Source organism: Solanum tuberosum, unplaced genomic scaffold (genome assembly GCF_000226075.1).
Source record: "Solanum tuberosum cultivar DM 1-3 516 R44 unplaced genomic scaffold, SolTub_3.0 scf00032, whole genome shotgun sequence".
Taxonomy (NCBI): domain Eukaryota; kingdom Viridiplantae; phylum Streptophyta; class Magnoliopsida; order Solanales; family Solanaceae; genus Solanum; species Solanum tuberosum.
The window spans coordinates 300,071-320,030 of record NW_006238958.1 but is presented as its reverse complement, the minus strand read 5'-3'; the positions used below and the strand labels follow the sequence as shown (position 1 = coordinate 320,030).

The 19,960-nt window shown below is 32.5% G+C and overlaps 2 protein-coding genes across 2 annotated transcripts; one reads left to right on the top strand and one right to left on the bottom strand.

Moving 5' to 3' along the window:
• Window positions 1-3,571: 3,571 nt before the first annotated feature.
• On the bottom strand, window positions 3,572-13,268 carry LOC102592072 (5'-nucleotidase domain-containing protein 4). The gene is made up of 17 exons (XM_006341881.2): window positions 12,648-13,268; window positions 10,929-11,239; window positions 10,377-10,454; window positions 10,020-10,240; window positions 8,870-8,962; window positions 8,322-8,405; window positions 8,097-8,210; window positions 7,824-7,929; window positions 7,679-7,741; window positions 7,535-7,588; window positions 7,158-7,215; window positions 6,560-6,636; window positions 5,340-5,410; window positions 4,737-4,797; window positions 4,480-4,539; window positions 4,130-4,192; window positions 3,572-4,039 (listed from the first exon to the last, which is right to left on the bottom strand). The coding sequence occupies exons 1-17, from the start codon at window positions 12,949-12,951 to the stop codon at window positions 3,917-3,919; spliced, it is 1,941 nt and encodes a 646-aa protein (XP_006341943.1). The 5' UTR covers window positions 12,952-13,268; the 3' UTR covers window positions 3,572-3,916.
• A 2,365-nt stretch (window positions 13,269-15,633) lies between these two features.
• Window positions 15,634-19,055, top strand: LOC102597159 (agglutinin-like). Its single transcript, XM_006342156.2, has 5 exons — window positions 15,634-15,654; window positions 15,755-15,973; window positions 16,648-16,968; window positions 17,754-17,987; window positions 18,665-19,055. The coding sequence occupies exons 1-5, from the start codon at window positions 15,652-15,654 to the stop codon at window positions 18,911-18,913; spliced, it is 1,026 nt and encodes a 341-aa protein (XP_006342218.1). The 5' UTR covers window positions 15,634-15,651; the 3' UTR covers window positions 18,914-19,055.
• The last annotated feature ends 905 nt before the right edge of the window (window positions 19,056-19,960 follow it).

Sequence of the window (19,960 nt, the reverse complement as noted above, 5' to 3'; positions counted from 1 at the left end):
AGCATTTTAGAAAAGCCAGAGCAATATTAAAGAAATATTTTTGAAAAATCAATACAAACTTATGTCTTATTTGTTTTCACTAAGATTAAGACGTCTGAATCTGAATAAACATATGAATATTAAGATACATATATGCAAATTCACTTAATTACTTTGGGAAAATATTTTAGTCATGTTGAAATTGAGACATAATTATTTGTATAGATGAAGATGACGATCTAAATTTACTTGAAATTGAGATATAATTATTGTATAGACAAAAATGATGATCTAAATTTACTTGAAGTTGAAACATAATTATTGTTATTAGCTGAAAATATTGATAACCTAGACAAGGTTTCCTTAATCCAAGAAAAGTTGTACTAACCCCATGATTAATGTTTTTTTTTATAATTTTTATCTATAGCTTATAGCTACATTCAAGTAATTCATGGCATTTCTTAGTTGTAACGTAAAATATAAGTGTACACTTTCCAATGTGTTAAAAAGCAAATGGTAAAATTAATTTCCAGCGGCTGAAAAGTGGTTGGATATGATTCTTTTGTTTTTTTCATGTTTTTCATATTTTTAAATTTATTTCGAAGATCTGGTACATTATAATCAACGTTGTTTGAAAATTTATCTGTTCTTATAACGATCTCATGTTAATATCATGATAGTAATTGAGTTTACAGTTACATATTTAGTAGATTTCTAAGGTACATACCTAGTCTGGACGAAAATTACTTAGTTCACGTGAATATGTAATTAGATTTTTAGATCCGCCGTTTGATGACAAATATATGAAAAGTAGCTTTTGCTTTTTTTCCTTTTTGGGACAAATTTTATACGTGATAAGGCGTGCATTTTTTTCACTTTCTTGTTGCTTATTTTAAACAAAATTCCATATAAGTTTTAGCTGGCTAATTAGTTTCTTTCATTCCGTACAATGCTAATTCAGATTCATGTCGAGTCTACGGTCATAATTAATTTAGATTTATGCCAAATAGGTCTACTAAAAGTATGGTAAAATGCTCCTCACTAAGAAGTTTTTTGTTTTCATAGGTTCAAGAGTCTAACTAATTCAGATTCACGTCGAGTCTACTGTCATGATTTATTCAAATTTATATCGAGTAGATCTATTAAAAGTAAGGTAAAATTAAGTGCTCCTCACTAATTTTTATTTTTTATTTTTTAAAGTTAAATCTCAAATCATTAATTAAAGTTGGAGCCTGGAGGGATTCGTACTATAGACGATACATTAGTTTTTGTTCAGTCCAACTAGTCCTTGATAATCTGTCTTGCAAAAATGATCTTTTTTAGTTAACCATTCGATATTCAAAACTTACTGGTTTATGTCAGGTAGGGCCATGAATGGTATCAAAAAAACAACGCTCCTTATCAAAAGGTTTTTCGTTTTCAAAATTAAAACCTAAAATCTCTAGTTGAAGAGGGGTCCATACAGTAGATACTACTAATTTAGATATTCTTTGAATAATCTGATAGCGTAAAATTAAATCCTTACACTAATAATGTATATTAACTTACAAACTCTAATAAGAAAAATAGAAAAAAGAAGAAATTATTAGAGACTGATCAGATTAATACAAGATGATATTATAGCCTAAATGTTAAAAATAATATGCCAATACCAACAAAGATCATGGTAGATCGATAAGTATTTTGGAGTTGCCTATTTTTAATGTATGATTTGTAGATGCAAATTCAAATTTAATCGATCGAGGTTGCTTGATTTCCCACTCATATAGTTGGAATGGAATCCTTATCATCCACTTTGGTATCCAGTAAAACTTTTCATATTTATGGATACTTGTTATGTCCTTCTCACTAGTCTTTAAATCACAAGTATTCTTCTTTTCCTTTCTTTTCTCATTGGCTCACCAAAAATAATTTTGCAACTTGAAGTAGGGATTCTTGTTTTATATACTTTGAAATAAAACCATAGATATTTTTTTTCAACTTAATTAATTGGCTGTCATTTTTACAAAAAAGAGGTAGTGCCACAAGCAAAAATTGCAACATTGACCAAATGTCCAATAGATGTTTGAGTTAATTTCATGCATAGTCTTAAAAGCTGAGTCTGAAGAAGGTATAATATACAAAGACTTTATAACTATAACTATAACAATTCAGTATAATCTCAAAAGCTGAATCTGAAGATGGTACGGTGTACGCAAATTTTATCACTACCCCGAGAAGGATAAAGTTCCAATAACCATCATGAAACTAATTTAACTTTTATCAAATGTTAGTAGATTCCATAATCTAATTTCCTTCAATATAATGGGACTTTTCTTAAGTTCATTTTGGGGTTTTGGCTTTTCAAATTTCTTAGGTCACTGTCCCAAATTATGATGAAGATGCTCATGATAAATTCTATGAGCATTTTCATAGAATTTCAACTCTGCAACTTTCTTGGGAACCTCTTTTAAAAGTTGATATATATATATATACACTTCAAGATACCTCATGCTACTGATAATTGGATTCCTTATATCTTTTGTGGTACTATGAGATAAAGACTCCTATGGCTATTTCTCCCACTTCTTTGTCAAATTTTTTTGCAAAAGGCAAAAACAGATTCAGGATTTGAAGTTTATTGATTTTGATGATTTTGACCTCAAGTCAATTATACAAAAATAAGTGGGTTCATAGTTAATTATATATGTATAGATATTTACTGAATTTCTTAATACATATATCTAAGATTATATAAATTCATAAACAATACTCTAGATCCGCGCCAGTTGGAGGGTCTCAAGTTATTCTCCTATGGTCCCTTCTTGCATGCAATTTGAAACATTACCTTTTTTGTTCTCTTCTCTGGTCCAAAATGTGAAGTTCTTCGTCTTTCTCTAGATTCTTCCCAACTCAAAGAAGAATATTGTTATTGCATGAAAAATAAGGTAATGTTTTTTTTTGTTATAATTGCAAAAGAAGGAAAGGACCTATCTTCAATTATTTTCTGTAAATGCAACTATTAGATGTGCGAAAAAAGTCCTACGTTGAAAAATTGACGAGATAAATAAGCAAAATACGTTATGTTAATCAATTATATCAGTTAGGAAAAATAAACAGTAAATCTGATCGGGTATTCAAGATCCCTAAAGCCAATAAAAAACAAGCATAAAGTGATCATCTTACCTTTGAGGGAACTACTGTCCAATGAAGTGGAATATAATTTGCCTCATCCTTTTGCTTATAGTCAAAGGATGTGATTCCTCCACAGATGTGTTATGCAAAAGATGAATATATATTTTTTTAGCAAAATTTTGAAGTTCACATCCAAGTCTATTTTGGGCCAAAGATATATAGGTGATTATTAGAAACAGAGAATTTTCCAGCCTGTAATGAACAATAACATGTAACATCATTGCCATTTGACATGATATGCTTATGGTGAAGAAGAAGATTCAATAGAATCATCCTCTCTTTTATGAGTTGGATGTTCTTTATTCAAATTTCGGGTAAGCTCGTTATAGAGGTAAAACGTCTCGAAAGTCTTTCATAAGTGAGGGTAAATAATCAACGGATAGAAATAGAAATCTATACGAAAATACAAGACTAATACTAATATTCCGGGAATGGGAAGGTAAATCCTCAACCTCCATACCCTCCTGTATCAATGGTCATATCATCAGAATTTTAGACTATTCCAGTTGTTTTACATAATGCAAATTCACAATCAGGGAAGTGCATATATGAGACAGCACAAACAAATATGATACATTTAAGTTGTTTTACCAAAAAACATAAAGATTTTCCATGTTGGTATAACTTAAATGGTTGCATACCAGATGGCAAAAATCAACAAAGAACTCAAAATAAAAAACATATGGATGCACCTAGAAGTTAGAATGAGCAAAGCTCTTCTTCAAAATGCACTGCCTTTCGGCCCCTGGATTACATAATCCCTTCAAATGGAGAGGATATCAAATTCATGAGGCATAAAATCCTCACTAGGCCTATAGTACTTATCCGGGGAATACAGGCTCAAGTTTGTGACTTGACTGGTATAAAGGCAAGCGAATCTCTCCACCTGTGAATCAACAAAACGTAACTTCAGTTTTCAAGTAAAGATCACACTCACAAAGTGCAGGATATATACTGCCCAATTATTCAATCGTACCTGATGAGCAAAACGAGAATTCTGATAACCAGTCTTCATTAGTTGTCCCCAGACCTTGTGGAACTGTAAGTTTTTTATCACTTCATCAGAAAGAAAAAAGTATACTACTTTTCTTGTTGAAAATTCAAATCGATTTATTAATACCGCACCAAGTTAATGTCAAATATAGCCAAGGGAATAAAGTTTACGGATATATGCATTGACTTTACAAAGTTTAAAGAAAGTATAGCTGTGTATTATACATATTATTTTAAAATAGTTTTCACTTAAGCTTGTTCCAGAAAAAGGATGAACTGTTCCCCAAAGAAATAATTCCACATTAGAGGAAATTCTCTCTTTAACACGTGTACCTTTTGGTGACATTCTCGTTGTGCCTGCTGATGACTGAGCCTGACCTCCTCACCTTGGGACTATAAAATGACACCATCAAAACACCAGATTAGTTGAACCCCATAACAGAAGTTATTACCTATTCACTTCAATGCGATCAAGTACAGTTGATTCTACAGGTAACAAATATCAATGTAGAGAATGACCAGATATAAAATTGTTTCTCTTATAATGTTGAAAACTATCTTCCTACTGATACTATCTTGAAATAACCAACCTGCAGCTTGTCAAGCTCCGAAAACATCTTCTCCTTGCTGGCATCATCAGTTTCTCCAGACCTGAAGCATAATGACAGCTCATGAAATGATTGAAAACGACAAAAGTTTTACCTTCAGCCAAATTCAGATGATGGAAAAATAATATTAACATAAATGTACGAGTATTCACTGTCACAATGGTTCGACGAACAACAAATATCTTTGTTCAAGATGCATAATAAAAGGTTCAATAATTTCTCCACTTGAAGGAAATTTGTTACTGCTCACCCACAAGACTACTCCACACTGACATATATAAAGTCCCAAAGAGGCTGAAAGTCTCTACTCATAAATAAAGGCTCTACTTCTTTCTCATCCTCCAACCCACCTTCAACCAATCACTGAATCAACTAAACCTCAATCTTAAATAAGCTGAAGTCGGTTGTATGAATTCTCCAGCAAACTTGATTTTGTTTCTTTATTTCCTTATTTCTTTTATCCTAGTACTTCCTTAGCAGAAGGGACTCAACATGAAACAGTTGCACAGATAAAATGCACACCAAAAATAAAACTAATGCACATATGAGTTCTACTATACAAAATGAAATGGAGAGAGTCATTACTTGAGAGACCACTTAAGATGGTGTATTTCATCCTCAATGTGATCACGCTGAATTCTCAATAACTGAAGTTGCTGCAAACATGTAAAAATTGCAATTATTACACTACCACTTGCCATTACCATGTAGCTGAACATAAAACAAACTTTTAGGTTTTAAAGTAAAATGCTATAAATTCAGATAATTCATTCGCTCCATTTCTTAGCTCACAAGACCATAAAAGAAAAAGTATTTCTGCAAATAACTAGTGTTCAGAATATGGGAGAGAGGTTATTTTCTTAGATGAGAAACACAATTACTTCACCGCGATATTTCAATTAAAAAATATATCAAAAGACCTACAACAACAAGATACTCAGTATATTCTTACAAGTGGAGTATGGGGAGGGTGGGGAGTGTACGCAGAAAACTGTTGTTGAAGTGTTCAATGTTGTTGGTGCCGGTTGTTGCCTCCTCATATGGCCTTGGACAATCCTTACCTTATGTGATAACTATTGGGTTGAGTTAGGCCCAAGGTCTGTGTTATTTATACAGTACAACAAGTCATACTCATCCCTGGATTTATTTCCCAATATTGGGTTCCCATGTTATATTGTCTACGCTCCGCATGTTCCGTCCTGGACGTCTGAAGGGTGTGTGAAAATGTCCCACATTGGTTGAGGGATGGATTATTGTCTCTTTATATATCTTAGACAATCCCCAAAGTTAGATTTAAGGGTCGAGTTAGGTCTACGGTCTATCTCTTAACAGTTGCAACTGAGCTACTCAAAAGCTACATAATTTGTCTACTTCACAAAAATATGATGTAATTTTAGAATGTTGATGGCTGTAAGCACAAAATAAATGATTTCCAGGTGATAGAGGTTTGTGTACATCAATTTTTGAAACCCAATGTTATTATGTTAATGTGCTATTGCATCTTAGGAATACTGGCAAATTTCTTTCTCAATTTTATTTGGACATGAAAATGGTCTGTCCAGAATATTGGTTTACTAGGTAAAGACATCAATTGTATACTTCCAAGATATGTGGTGCTACACAAAGTTGACAAGCACTTCAATGATCCAACACTCATTTCACACATCAGATAGACACAGGCACAGCAAATTTCTCCATTTGCAAAGCCAAATTAAAGGTTCTTGTTGATTATGTTCTGACATATCGAGAAGTACAAGAAAACCTAATGGAGTACAGAGAATTAGTCGAAGGATATGCTTATATACCTTGCGAGTATCCTTTAGTTGCCAGAGAAGTTCAACCTCTCTCTCAAGCTCCGGAACAACAAGCATTGTTCTCCAACCTGCTCAAACACCACAAGATCCTAAAGTCTAGAATTCAAACTTTCAAAAAAAGAAGCAAAAGGAAAACAAATAAAAGAGGCATGAAGGATATACTACAGGTTGGATATTATTATAAGCCGAGATCATGGAAAACTAGAGAGAACTAAAGGACATTAATTTTCTTTCCATACATGTAAATAGTGGTTCTTGAAAATCTCGGAATATTCTTTTAACTTCATTATTAGTGCTTAAATATAACAGCTAGTCAACAGCTTTCGTGATCTAGTTGCTAACATGGTCACAAATAATGCAAATGCTTATCTATTATTAATTTTATTAGATTTGAAGCATAAAAGTATCACTTATCATAATTGTTCTAATATGGCTCTAACATACTGGAGGTATCAGTTGCTTATACCTAATATGATGAACTAGAAAAGGTGTGCAGCAGCAGTTTTAGAAGTCACTACCAATATATGAAGTTTTAAATAAGCAACAAAGAATAAAGCAAGAAGGAGTATATGGAGTGGCGAATGCATACCCAAAACCTTTTTGCTGCGTAAGATATCACCGTAAATGTGATCTCCAACATAAAGAACCTAATTGAAGAGAACAATACTTTACATCCAAATAAGTAAATAAAATGCAGATTAAACACCATATTTAATCACCAAATTAGAAACATGAACCAAGCTCAAGATAACACCAAGTAAATCACTTCTCCATCCTTCCGTAACTTCCTAAAGTGAAATTAGACTCCTGGCTGTTAAACTATATGCTGTCTCTTTCAGCCATACTGAGTACTTAAAGATATGAATTTATGTGCTTGCACATAGTAAATCATTAACCAAAAGAAATGCTGAAACAATATAAAGTAGTAATCAAGAGAAGACTATTAAATTGATGACGATGCAATACCTGTGAGCTTGACTCAATTGAAAGTAATTTATGCAAATGGCCAACATTTCCCCCCTGAAGAGAAATTACGAAAATATCCAGTCATTTTACACAAACCATTAAATGATATGAACTATGCAGCATGAATTATGTTGGCATCCACACCTGGAAAATTCTGCAGCCTTCTCTCAAGCTCTTTAAAGGCAATCTCAAAGAAGTGCTCCCCACCTAATGTATCGGACAAAGTCAGAACATGCACAAAATGGAGGAAAGGCAGTGGCCAATAGAAAACTAAGTTTTCTGCACTGACCTGTGCCATAGGAGTCCCATTATCAGTGTTAATAAGCATGCCACTTTCAGGTTCAACCTCAAAGAGGTTTGCACGAATTTCATCATGGAAAAAACCTGGTTTTGCACTGCATAAAAATCACATACTTCTTTGTCAGCAAGGTGATCATAACTCTACAGACAATAGCTGGAAATATAAGCAGAGACAGCCATTTGCCCTAATATGGCTGCATATGGTTGGGATCAAAAGAAGCACATGTGCATATTCTCGAAAGTTTGAAGGGAAGAAAATGACCTGCCAGTGATGACAACATCAAAGTACTGAAGCCAATCAAAACTGGAACTACATCCATCAGAGGGTTTAAGACCACAAAGGAAGTTCATAACAATGTTTGTATAGTCCCACAAGCTGCAGACATGTAAGTAAGATCCTTGTAAAATGTAAAGAATGAATAATCATCAGTGAGATAGAATAGTGAGAAGTTTTCTTGAAGGGAGACATCTGCAAGAGCATCATTACCTGTTTGTTACCAGAAAAGTAGCACGTCCGGATTCTCTAAGCATTTTGAGCATCGGAACAATTGAGGTATCCTCATTGATATATCTGATGTTGGCAGAGGCAGATGGCAAGATTATCAAATTAGTCAAACAAGAAGTGAGTTATGAGAATATACAAGACAATGAGAATAACGAGCCCATAGGTTTTGCATATTTCTAATGAAAAAGCATAGAAAATGTTCTCAATTATTCAACACTTACACCTGTTCTCATAGCTCAAGTATCCTTGTTTTGATATTAGAAAACTATCAAACATGTTACATGCAACCAAAGACAAGACTGGGATTACCATATCACATCCACGCAAAACATACGTAACATGTCCATATGCAACAACTAAAATGGAAAATGTTTAATGTTAAGGCCAACACCCTACTAGGGTGAAGCATGTCTTGTTTTCTAAGGTCCACCAAATCTAACATTCCCTGGCATATGAAACCATGCACAGAGTTACTAATTACCACTCAATATGGTACATTCTCTCCAAAAACAACAAACAGTTGTTCATACCTTTTTGGATCTTTTGCAACCATCTGCTTCAAAGTGCCATCACGGTGGCACAAATCTACTGCTGCTCTAACATCCTTGTACATATGAGAGTAGCTGCAAGAGGTGTTAGCAAATAAGCATACCATGAAGCCTATACATGGACAGAATACTGCCATTAAAGCAGTAGACAGTGAAAACAAACAAGGAATATTAATAAACATAACCCAGAGGCTAACCATCTCCATATCCCCCCCCCCTCCCGGCAGTAAGACATGTCAGATGTTTCTATTGAACTCCATACAAAGACCTACAGAATCTTCCTGTAACATACCCTCAAAGACCTAGCACAATATCTGACATTCATATTTTGCAAGACTTCGGAAAAAAGAAAAAATTGTAAGCAATTCATCACATGCATGCACATACCCACCATAAATTAGCAGCAAGTTCCAGTTCAATGAAATTAGCCCAAGAATGCGAAAAAGGCAAATATTTGCATGGTCAAGATGACGCATGCATATCAAATTGCCAAGGTACAAGAACTAGTCACAAATTTAGATTTTAAATATTTTCACACTTATGAGCATATATATCTTGAAACCTATGTTGCTCGGACTCTTCAAAAGTGCCAACGGGTGCATGTCGGATTCGCCAAAAGTAGTGTATTTTTGGAGAATCCGAGACGGGTGCGGCATCAAAAGTGAAGAGTCCGCGCAACTAAGCTTGAAACAGCTACAAAAGATGACAAGACCACCGAAAATTGAGTGAGTTGAAAGATAAAACATATCTATAAAACAAGCTGAACTAGAATATTTCACTTATTGAAGATACATCTATGGGACATCTTTATTTTAGAAATATAATTCCTTCCATAAATTTACTACGGGTAAGAGCTACAAAAACAGAATAGCTAGCATTAGAAGAGAACTGAAACTAGATTTGACCACCAACTTCTTTTGTTTCGAGCATATCCCGTGATAGATTGGTAGATATATTTGTGCAAAACTTCTGTTAATCTGTGTTTACACCTCTAGCTAATGGAAAAGAAAAATAAATGACGAGACAAACGTAAAATAATTGCATGCAAAGTCGCATTATAGAAGACATTGGAAGAGACACAGATAGACATTACTGTCCATAAGGCTAAAAAGAGTACTGGTTACTCTCTTACTCTGCATCTTCGGGAACTTTTCCAGGATTTTTGTCCTTGAAGTCCACCAACTGAGCGAATAAGTAGGCTTCAGCAAGAGAGAAAAGGGTATCAATAAGTGCATAGTCAGGTTCATCAAATGAATCCCGAAGCAAGGTATTGCCATAAGTAGCGACTTTATCTTCCTTTGAAAGCTCTCTAAATCCATGATAAGCTACTTTCACATATTTGTGTCGGTCCATCTGTTACATGAGCAAGCAGAAAAAGGAAGAATAGTTAAATAAGAAAGAAATGAAACTACAATCATAAGCGAGGATGAAGTGAAATTAATGATTAAGACAGGAAACAATTCAATGCACGAACAAAGTGGCGACAAACCTTTAATATATTCCCCCTCTTCTTATCAAGAACTAAACCTCTGACCATATAGCTCCAATCAAATGACCATTCCAACAGCTACACAACACACAACGTGGTGAAAAATCTCCCAGTTATCACTTCATACATCAGTAACAATAAAAAAAAAGGAAAACCCAGATTCAATAGCCAAATAATCTGTCAGCACATGAAATAAATGAGCCGTAATTTTTTTACGGCAATCAGCTCTCGACAAAGTATCCCAAAACAACTAATTGCTTTAACACCAAAGACAGAATTATGTCAAACATTCAATTTCTAAATCTACCTTTTCAACTCAACATTATGCATAGTAAATAACATTATACCATTATCACACTCAGGTCATTGAAAGCCACAATTAATGATGATGCACATATAAACTGCATTGTGCATAATATCCATAAAATTAGATGAACAGTCTTATAGTGCAACTGCCAAAGGAATAAATGCACATTGAGACAACTAACTAGCACATAAATATGCCTCATCAATTTCTATTTTGACTTTTCCTTATACAAGTATTAATAGTACCTCAGCAGGGTATCCTAAATCATAAACAAGCTTTCTGACAGTGCCTTCATATGCAAGAGATTCAAAAGTCTCAGGTTTGTACTGTGCCAGTGTGTAATCCATGTCAAATCCAACAGCAACTATACTTTTCATGTTTAAGGACCTGTTACAGAATATCTGCTTTCCTATGACAATATCACACCCTCCTTCGGGAGATGACCATATGCATGAACGCTGACCACCAATGGCACCATTTCCCTTCTCAAACAGCGCTGCCCTGGTATCTGCACCAATGCCATCCATTGTACAACTTGTATGTAACTGATCTCTCCCTGAACAGTAATAATGAAAATTAGCTAGTAGGCGATAGTCTATGAGAATGTCGAATTCCACAACAAATCTGACAATTGCAGCATGCACAGAGCTTCCTGTTCAATGCTTGAGGAATAGGAAAAGCATCACGAACTCGCAGAGAAAACTCAAACAAGAAAAGATGTTTTGACCAATCCAATGTTGGTTCCTGTAAGACAAGGCCAAAATCTATCCTTAGAGATGAGAGTTATAGAGATGGCACCCATGAAGAGTTGCATATCATCTCCTGGCCTTTGATTACAATCATTCAGTTAAGGCCTTTCTTCATAAAAACTCATTATGGTATTCATCAACTGCCTATCTATTAGATTGCATAAGTTTATAGTAATCATTGCTCAAACACTGTATGCTAATAAGATACTACCAGAATTACATTCTCCGCAAATTTATTATTAACATTAAAAGAGACAAGACCATTCACCACAAAGAGGATTAACTCTACAACTTCAGCTGCATCTAACATAACTATTTGAAATTCTGAATGTCAATTTCCACCCACATAAGGCAACTTCGATATAACAGTAACAAACACCAGACTCATCGGCACCAACCTTCTCAACTTTCTTTGGGTAGTGGAAATAGTACTATAGATATTAACTTATGCACTGTAGGAAAATAACAAGGACCATGAGTATACTTTTGAATGAATTGACTCTTCCTAGGACTAAAATCTTAGTATTTACCTTTAATCCCACTTGTAAACCAATTCAAAGACCAGGTTTATGCCCCAATGTGTAAGCCTACACTCCAAGATATTGAATACCTATATTTCACCAAAGTGAATTTTACTTATTACAATCGAACTCCTATTGTAAATATGAGCCAAGCTCCAACTAACCTATTAAGCGGAATTGTCTCTTCTTGATCAACTATTCAAGAAGCATAGCCTCATAACAGTGCTCGTAAGAAGCCATAACAAAGACAAGAAAGTGAAACTGATAGATCATAGACTTAGTCACTTTGAAAGAACATCAAAGTTACACCGAAATTGTGGGGAAAAAAAGCCTTCAACTCGACACAATTTACTTTCCTAGGTAACAGAACCAAAATAGTTCAAGCTGAAATCAGCAGCAAATCAAAATTCTCAACACTATGAACTTTCCAGCCTTAAAGAAAGAGAAATCAATTACCATGAAATTTCCACAACATTACAAATGATATTTCTCAACTCGCGAGTGAAGTCGTCATATAGAACCCACTCAACAAAAACACATGAAAGGGACCGCACACCACCGCTAAGATATACAACAGTACATTTTCTTAGAAAAACTGTGTTTAGTTAGCTGTTGAAAGCAAATGCAATGAATAGTAAAGTACAACAACTTCTACAATCACAAACCGAGTTAAGCAAGCAAAAACGTCACCAACCTTTACGACAAACCGATTTCCCTCTGTTCAGAAAATGATCGGAACTGAAAATCCCCAAATGGAAATGAAAACTTCTAGTAAAAGATGAAACCAGTTGTTTCGGAGGAGAGAATACAGAAAGACAGAGAGAAACTGAACGCTTTGGAATTCGCATCTTCGACTTAAATAGCCATTTTGGGGATTTCAAATTGGAATCAAATGCCGCGTGTAGCCGAAACTTATTAGTATTCGAACGGGTTGTTACTGATGACGATGAAGATGCTAATAATATGCTTATAGAATCACAACAATTTGCCCCCTTCATACATTATACATCCATACAGTATCTATCTATCTATCTATATTCTATACAAGTGTATTCTTCTTCTTCTACTACTGTATACAACTTTTTCCTGATTAAACAAAGGTTTTTTCCGGATTACAGGAATTGAATTCCATTTCCCATTTCTACACGGAATCGGATTCCCACAGTATTTTGAGGTGACGTGACGTGATGCAACGGTGAGTTGCCACGTGTCTAGGGTTCAGTCACCGGAGATTGACCGGAAAATTGGAGCTTAAAAATGGCGGAAGAGCAATTTTAGCTAAGGGGTAGGGATGTAGACAGGTGAAATTTTCACTGCCATTGCAATTTTTGAGGCGACCGTTTTTTTTCCTCATTATATATACTTCTCAAGAATTTACCGCGGTAATATACAGTAAGAATATTCCCCCACTGTATATTGCTCGGAGTGGTAGTTTTTTTTTTTACCTAATTAAAGTTTTATAAATGATTTTTTTTGTTTATCATCGAAATATTTGATACTCATATTAGAGTCTGATTAATTTAAATTTCATTTTATAGGATAAACTTAAGAGAAACTATCAATATTTTTTTCATATTCATGACTCTAATTGAGACATTTAGTTAAAAGGAGAAATAACATAATTTGTTCTACCATTTTATTTGATGACAAAAAGTATTATTTAAATGATTTTTTTAGTATTTTATTAGTAATTTATATACGAAATTTAGTACTCACAAAATAATAAAATACTTCCTTTTGTCTCTATGCAACATTTTTAACTGGCTAATGAGTTTAAAATGAAGATTTTTTAATAAAAAAATTATTTTTACTGTCAAACAATAGTTATTCATTATTAATTTAGCATATGAATTAAAAATAGTAAATGATAGAGGTAATTTACCAAATCACTAGCTATAAGTTATTTTAACATTGAAAAATGAATATTATTTAATAGCAAGGATAAGATAAACACAAAATAGTAAATTATTCATTGATTTTATAAAATAGACAAGTATTATTGGACATCTTAAAATAATATAAATATATAGTTGATAAGTAAAAATAGACGGAGAGAGTATTACTATTTAAAATAAGTCATAAATATATAAATTATATTTACATAAAAAAATCAATCATGTTAAAGTAAATTTAAAAGAAAACATGACACGTGAATTGAGGATAAAGATGGTATTATTTTTGGCAAAATATTCTACGTCAAGAATATTAGTACTTACAATACTGTTATTAACTTATTATTGAAAAAGTTTCTTATAAAAAAAGTACTCTTAGCATAATTATTTTGGTATTCCCTGTGTTCCATTATTAAAAATATTTGTCTCACATTACTTTATTACTTATTAAATTAGGATAGAATTAATTAAATTTTTCTCATTTTCCGTCTACAATTAATATGACTTTTGAAAATTTAAACAAGTTTTGGTACTCTTTCTATCCTATATTAGATGAGCATCTTACTAAAAATATTTATCTCATATTACTTGATCACTTATTAAATCATGATAGAATTGATTATTTTTTTTTCCTTTTTACCTCAATAATTAATATGACCTTTGAAAGTTTAAACAAATTTTGAAGAACCAACAATTTCTTAGTTCAGGAGGCAAATTATTATGAATAAGGGTAAAATAGTAAAATTGATTAATCTATTAATATTTTTTTAGTCACCTTATAAAATAAAAAGTGTCCATCTAATAAGAGTCGGACGGAGGTTTTAAGTTAATCATCATTATCTTCTTAAATGTTTTATTTTTCACAGTTTGTCCCCCCATGTTTTTTGGCTAAAAGTTGTAGATTAAAATATTACTATTTACATTGCATTTCACGTGGAAAAATTAATCACCTTTCAAAACCATTAAAGCAAAGCCCATTCGTTCCTTTTTGTTGTCAAATAATTAGCAACACAAGTCATTATCTAATTAAAAACAAAGTAGAATCTTTTTTTAAAAGAATAATATGCCACTAGCTGGAATTAATATTAGACTAATAATTTAAATTACTATTTAAGAATTAGACATGTTGCTTCATGGAAAAAGAAAGATTTGTGCACTAAAAATTACTTACTATTTTATCCAAATTTATGTGATACGATTATAATTTGGTGAGTCTAATTAAAAAAATAAAATGTTATAAAAGTATTTAAAAGATATTTCAAATTATTATGTAATTTCTAAATATATGATTTTATTTTAAAACTTTTGAATATTTGATGTTGATCATATTTTCCAACCAAATTTAACTCTTGTACTCCGAATTCTGCAAGTTGTATTTATATAAACAAAAAGAACCTAGAGAGATAGTTGACTACGATATTATTATTTTGAAACAATTTTTGGGTTATGGAGGGGGAAAGAGACTTTACCAACTTGAATCTCTATCCTTATAGAAGCTACATCAAATTAATGTATATTAATTAGTTATAATTTATGTTTACATTTTACCTTTTTACACTAAATATGTTATTATTATTGTTGTTGATTGATTATAACTTATAAAAAAAATATAATTAATTAATATATATATATTCTATACTTTGCTTAATCACTTTCTTTTCTTCATGACTTCATATGTACAAAGCACGTATACCTTTCTTATAACTAATGACTTATACGTTTGTTATTCTTCTAACAACTTATATATATATCGCATGATACAACTTAAATAATATAAAATCAAAGCGCGCACAAAATCACCGAAAAATGGTACGTACATTGCTTAATTAATTCTCTTTTTTTTTCTTTTACATATTATAATAACTATATATATCTATAATATTTGATTATATATTTTGTATATGTGAAGGGAAATCAAGTGAGTTATGATGAAATTGATCAAATAATGGTAGAGGCATGGGGAGGAAGTGGTGGATCAGAATGGAATTACAAGTTTAAAAGTCCAATTAAAGAGATATTGATAAATCATGGAGAAATTATAGACTCCATCATGTTTATTACTATAAATGAACAAGGAGGTACAATAGAATCACCAAGATTTGGTGGCAATGGAGGTCGAAGAGACAAGGTACATATTTATTTTCGGATCTTCACCCAAATAGCCAGATAGATTTACTGTTTACTTTTTTAGTTGATATACACATAGTTTAAATGATTATACACCCACTCACTATTTTTAAGTTTAACCCATTGGGTGAACGACTATTTAAGTTGATTCTTCTTTATTTTCATGATTGATATATTCTTCTCAATATTTCTTATCATCATTGCAACAAAATCAATTTATTTTCTAGCCTTCAGGTTATCTTATCATCAGACTTGATTTTTATAAATTATGAAAAGATAAGTCAATTTGATATGATAGTGATTTTTTTTAGTACAAGAACATGTGTATAACTATATATTAATTATTTGACCAATATATATATATAAACATCCTTCGAGTAAAAGATGTTTTTCATCTTCAACAAAGAAGATTCAATCGAATTTTTTCATTTAAAATTAATTGATATTATATAGAAGGAGTAAAATAAATTATTTTGTATGTATAAAAGTTATTGAATTCCCTCGATATAAGAGAACCTTCTAATGCAACGACAAAAAATATTCAAATTACTTTTTCTTAGGCCACAAATTTCAAATTCTAAATGTGATTTTCATGCACTTTTCGAGATCTTCATTAAATTTTTTGACTCTGCTACAGTTTTAACCGATGCGTGGTAATTTTTCTATTAATGACAGGTTGTTATTGAGGCGGCTCCGTTGGAATTTTTGAGAGGGATCAAGGGTACATATGGAAATTATGGTGGCAAATTGGTTGTAAAATCTCTAAGTTTTATAACAAATGGAAAGAATATTTATGGACCATTTGGTAAAGAGGCTGGTGGAACTCCATTTTCATTTGTGATGAAAGAAGGTGGAGCTATTGTTGGATTACATGGGCGAGCTGGCTCATACCTCGATGCTATTGGTATTTATTTGAAGAAACTAACTTCATCAAAAGAAGATGAGAAAAAAGTTGAGCCAAATGAACCAATGGTGGAAGAAATTGAAATCCATGACGTACATATATTACCTTTTCTCTCTCTTATTATGAGTTCTTTTATTATCGTATTAGACCTACTATCAAGATCGGTTTATTTGTCAAATAAGTTGAATTTGTCACTAGCGCGCTATATTTTGAACCGATCTTACCAAGAGTTACAAATTCGACCAATTGAACCTTCTAGAACTGTCCCTCTTTAAGAACCAAAATGATTTCATTTGTGCATAAAGACTTAAATTTGATGGGGACCGTGAATACAATACTAACCCTAGACACATGGCAACACATGAGGTTAGTTTTTCCTATACTCCCTAGTAAAATGACATAGTTGAACGAAAAATCAAATCCTTAAGAAAATAATAAACTCTATACTTTTAGGCTCAGATCTTTCTGAAAAACTTGTGAGTGTGTGTGTGTGGGGGGGGGGGGGGGTAAGTTGTATATTTCAAGATGCAACCTCTAGAAAGAAGACGTCCTTTTGCATGCACTTCATCATGTCTCACCAACACCCAACTAAATTTTAGTTCTTTTTTATTTTATCGTTTGTGTTAACCCAAATTTGACTTTTCCAAATAGTTAGGACAGGAAAACTTCCCGTTAAGTCAATATTTACACTAAATCAATATATGCATAATATGTATTTGCACATAAACCTCTTTCAGTACTTAACATATATACTCCCACATGTTATTTAATCGTTTAACCATAGTAAATTAAATAAATTGATGTAAATATCAAGTACGAAATTTTTACACCGATCATAATGAACAAATAATTTTAACTTCACATTTTGCATACACAGAAAATGGATGTGATGAAGACTATTGTGCCAAGAAGTGCTGGACCTTGGGGTGGATGTAGTGGAAAAGGTTGGGATGATGGAGTATTTTGTACTATAAAACAAGTTCAAGTTCATGAGGCTTTACATTACTCAGCTATATCAGCAATTCAAATCGAGTATGAAAAGAAATTAGATAAAACATCATTTTGGTCACAACTTCATGGTCTTGAACCTGGGGCAGAAAGAATTATAAAGGTATGAATTTATCCTTTGTTGTTAGTAAATCGTCTCGTATTTATCCTTCCCACTAATAGAGGTCCTATGTTGTTGTGGTGGACTCCAAGTGTACATAATTGTACTTGAGATTTTCACCTCGTACAAATTTTTGTTCAATTCTTTCGTACTCATTGGATATTTTACCATGTTCAAGAATCCCATTTTTTTCACTTCGCTCTGAAAAACAACAAGGAAAAATTTAGTCATATTTTCATGTGCAAAAGACTCTATTGTCCGCCTCTTTTCGGATGATAAATCTTTCTTAAAAAACGGAGTGTGCATCTAAAGAGTATTTGAATTGAATTTGAGATATTAATGCATGTTCTTCCCAAATTCTCTGACAAAAAGGTCCAAATTTGCCCTCCAACTTTTGACTGTGATTTAAAACTACCCTCATAATAAACATGTAGAAAACAAGATATTTTCTCTAATAATGAGGGTAATATACATTAGACTAAAATCTAATAAAACGCATATCGAGTTGTTCAATTTTGAATAATATATGAGTAACTTTGATCATTTTCTGTAATTTGAATGTAGATGGGTGGATATAAAGGACTCATATAATCAATTTGAAATTGAAATATAATTGATTATTATTATTATTGTGAAGGGAGAAATATTTTTAATTTTTTTTTGATGAATTTGATATGCAGATAAACGTTGATGGTACCGATGAATTCTTTATTGGAATCGAAGGATATTATAGTCCATTGGATCAAAATGGAGGCCAAGACACAATAAGACAAATTACATTTTATACAAATAAAGAAAAATATGGACCTTATGGAATTGAAATTGGAACTTATTTTAGCTCCTCAGCAGCTAGAGGGAAAATTGTTGGTTTTCATGGAAAAAGTGGTGTTTTCTTGAATGCTATTGGTGTCCATATGGAATATTTCTAATTCCTCTTCATGTGTAAGATCTTCAATAATGTGAAAAATAGGAGGAATAAAGACTATAATATACTATATGAACGTCAGGTGATAGTAAGATATCAGTTCCATTTTATTCTCCTTATCATAATATATACTCATGCTAGCTACACTTTTGAGCAATGATATTCTAGTAAATTTTTTTTGAACCTGTACTTGCACGAAAGTGTCCTCCGATTTGATTCATCTATAATTCAGTCATTACGTACGTGCCATATATATATTCCAATCAAGACAACTAAAATAGCTAAATATAAGCTCCATCGATGTTCAAAACTTGTAACAATACACTACTAAAAAAATGTCAAAAAACGACGGTCAAAAGCGACGGACTGCGTCATTTTTTTGGTCAAAATCAACGGAAAAGCGATGCAGTCACCTCCGTCGCTTTTTAGCTCTACGCTTTTCAAAAAGCAACGGACAGCGTCGCTTTTCAAAAAGCGACGGACTGCGTCTCTTTTAGCGACGAACGGCGTCGCATTTTTACTTTTTTTTTTTGAATTTTTGTAAAAAAACGACGGAGTCCGTCGCTTTATTTTAATTTTTTTTTTATTTCTAAAAGGCGACGCAGTCCGTCGCTTTTCTGGAAATTTTATTTTTGAAAATCCCAGAAAAGTGACGGACTAAACCACTCTGTCCGTCGCTTTTATGGGTTTTTCAAAAAATTAACCCCAGAAAAGCGACGGACTAAACTACTCTGTCCGTCGCTTTTTCTGCAATATTTTTGACAGCAAAAACTAGCAGTTTCTGCTGCCCACCTGCAAATGCAATTCAATTCAATTCTACACTATTCATCCCAGTCAAACACACACAATTATAAACAATCTAAACAAAACATAAAACAACAAACTTAAAATAACATTCAAAAGTATCTAAATCACAAATTAAACACTTATAAAGTCTTTTAAAATTCGTTTCAAAATTTCAAAAAGTTCATAAATGTCCAAAGATCTAAACTAGGGAGTGAGATCTACATAATCATCATCATCACTCTTGTCGTCGGTGTCATCGGGGGCG

Bases quoted from the DNA above. Each gene is read 5' to 3' on its own strand.
- LOC102592072 (XM_006341881.2), bottom strand. From the start codon at position 12,951: ATGAAGGGGGCAAATTGTTGTGATTCTATAAGCATATTATTAGCATCT. The intron at 8,406-8,869 runs GTATGAACAACT...TGCCAACATCAG, and splicing joins GTTGCAAAAGATCCAAAAAG to ATATATCAATGAGGATACCT. The intron at 8,211-8,321 runs GTAATGATGCTC...ACATGTCTGCAG, and splicing joins ACTTTTCTGGTAACAAACAG to CTTGTGGGACTATACAAACA.
- LOC102597159 (XM_006342156.2), top strand. The intron at 15,974-16,647 runs GTACATATTTAT...TATTAATGACAG, and splicing joins ATGGAGGTCGAAGAGACAAG to GTTGTTATTGAGGCGGCTCC. The intron at 16,969-17,753 runs GTACATATATTA...TTGCATACACAG, and splicing joins AAGAAATTGAAATCCATGAC to AAAATGGATGTGATGAAGAC.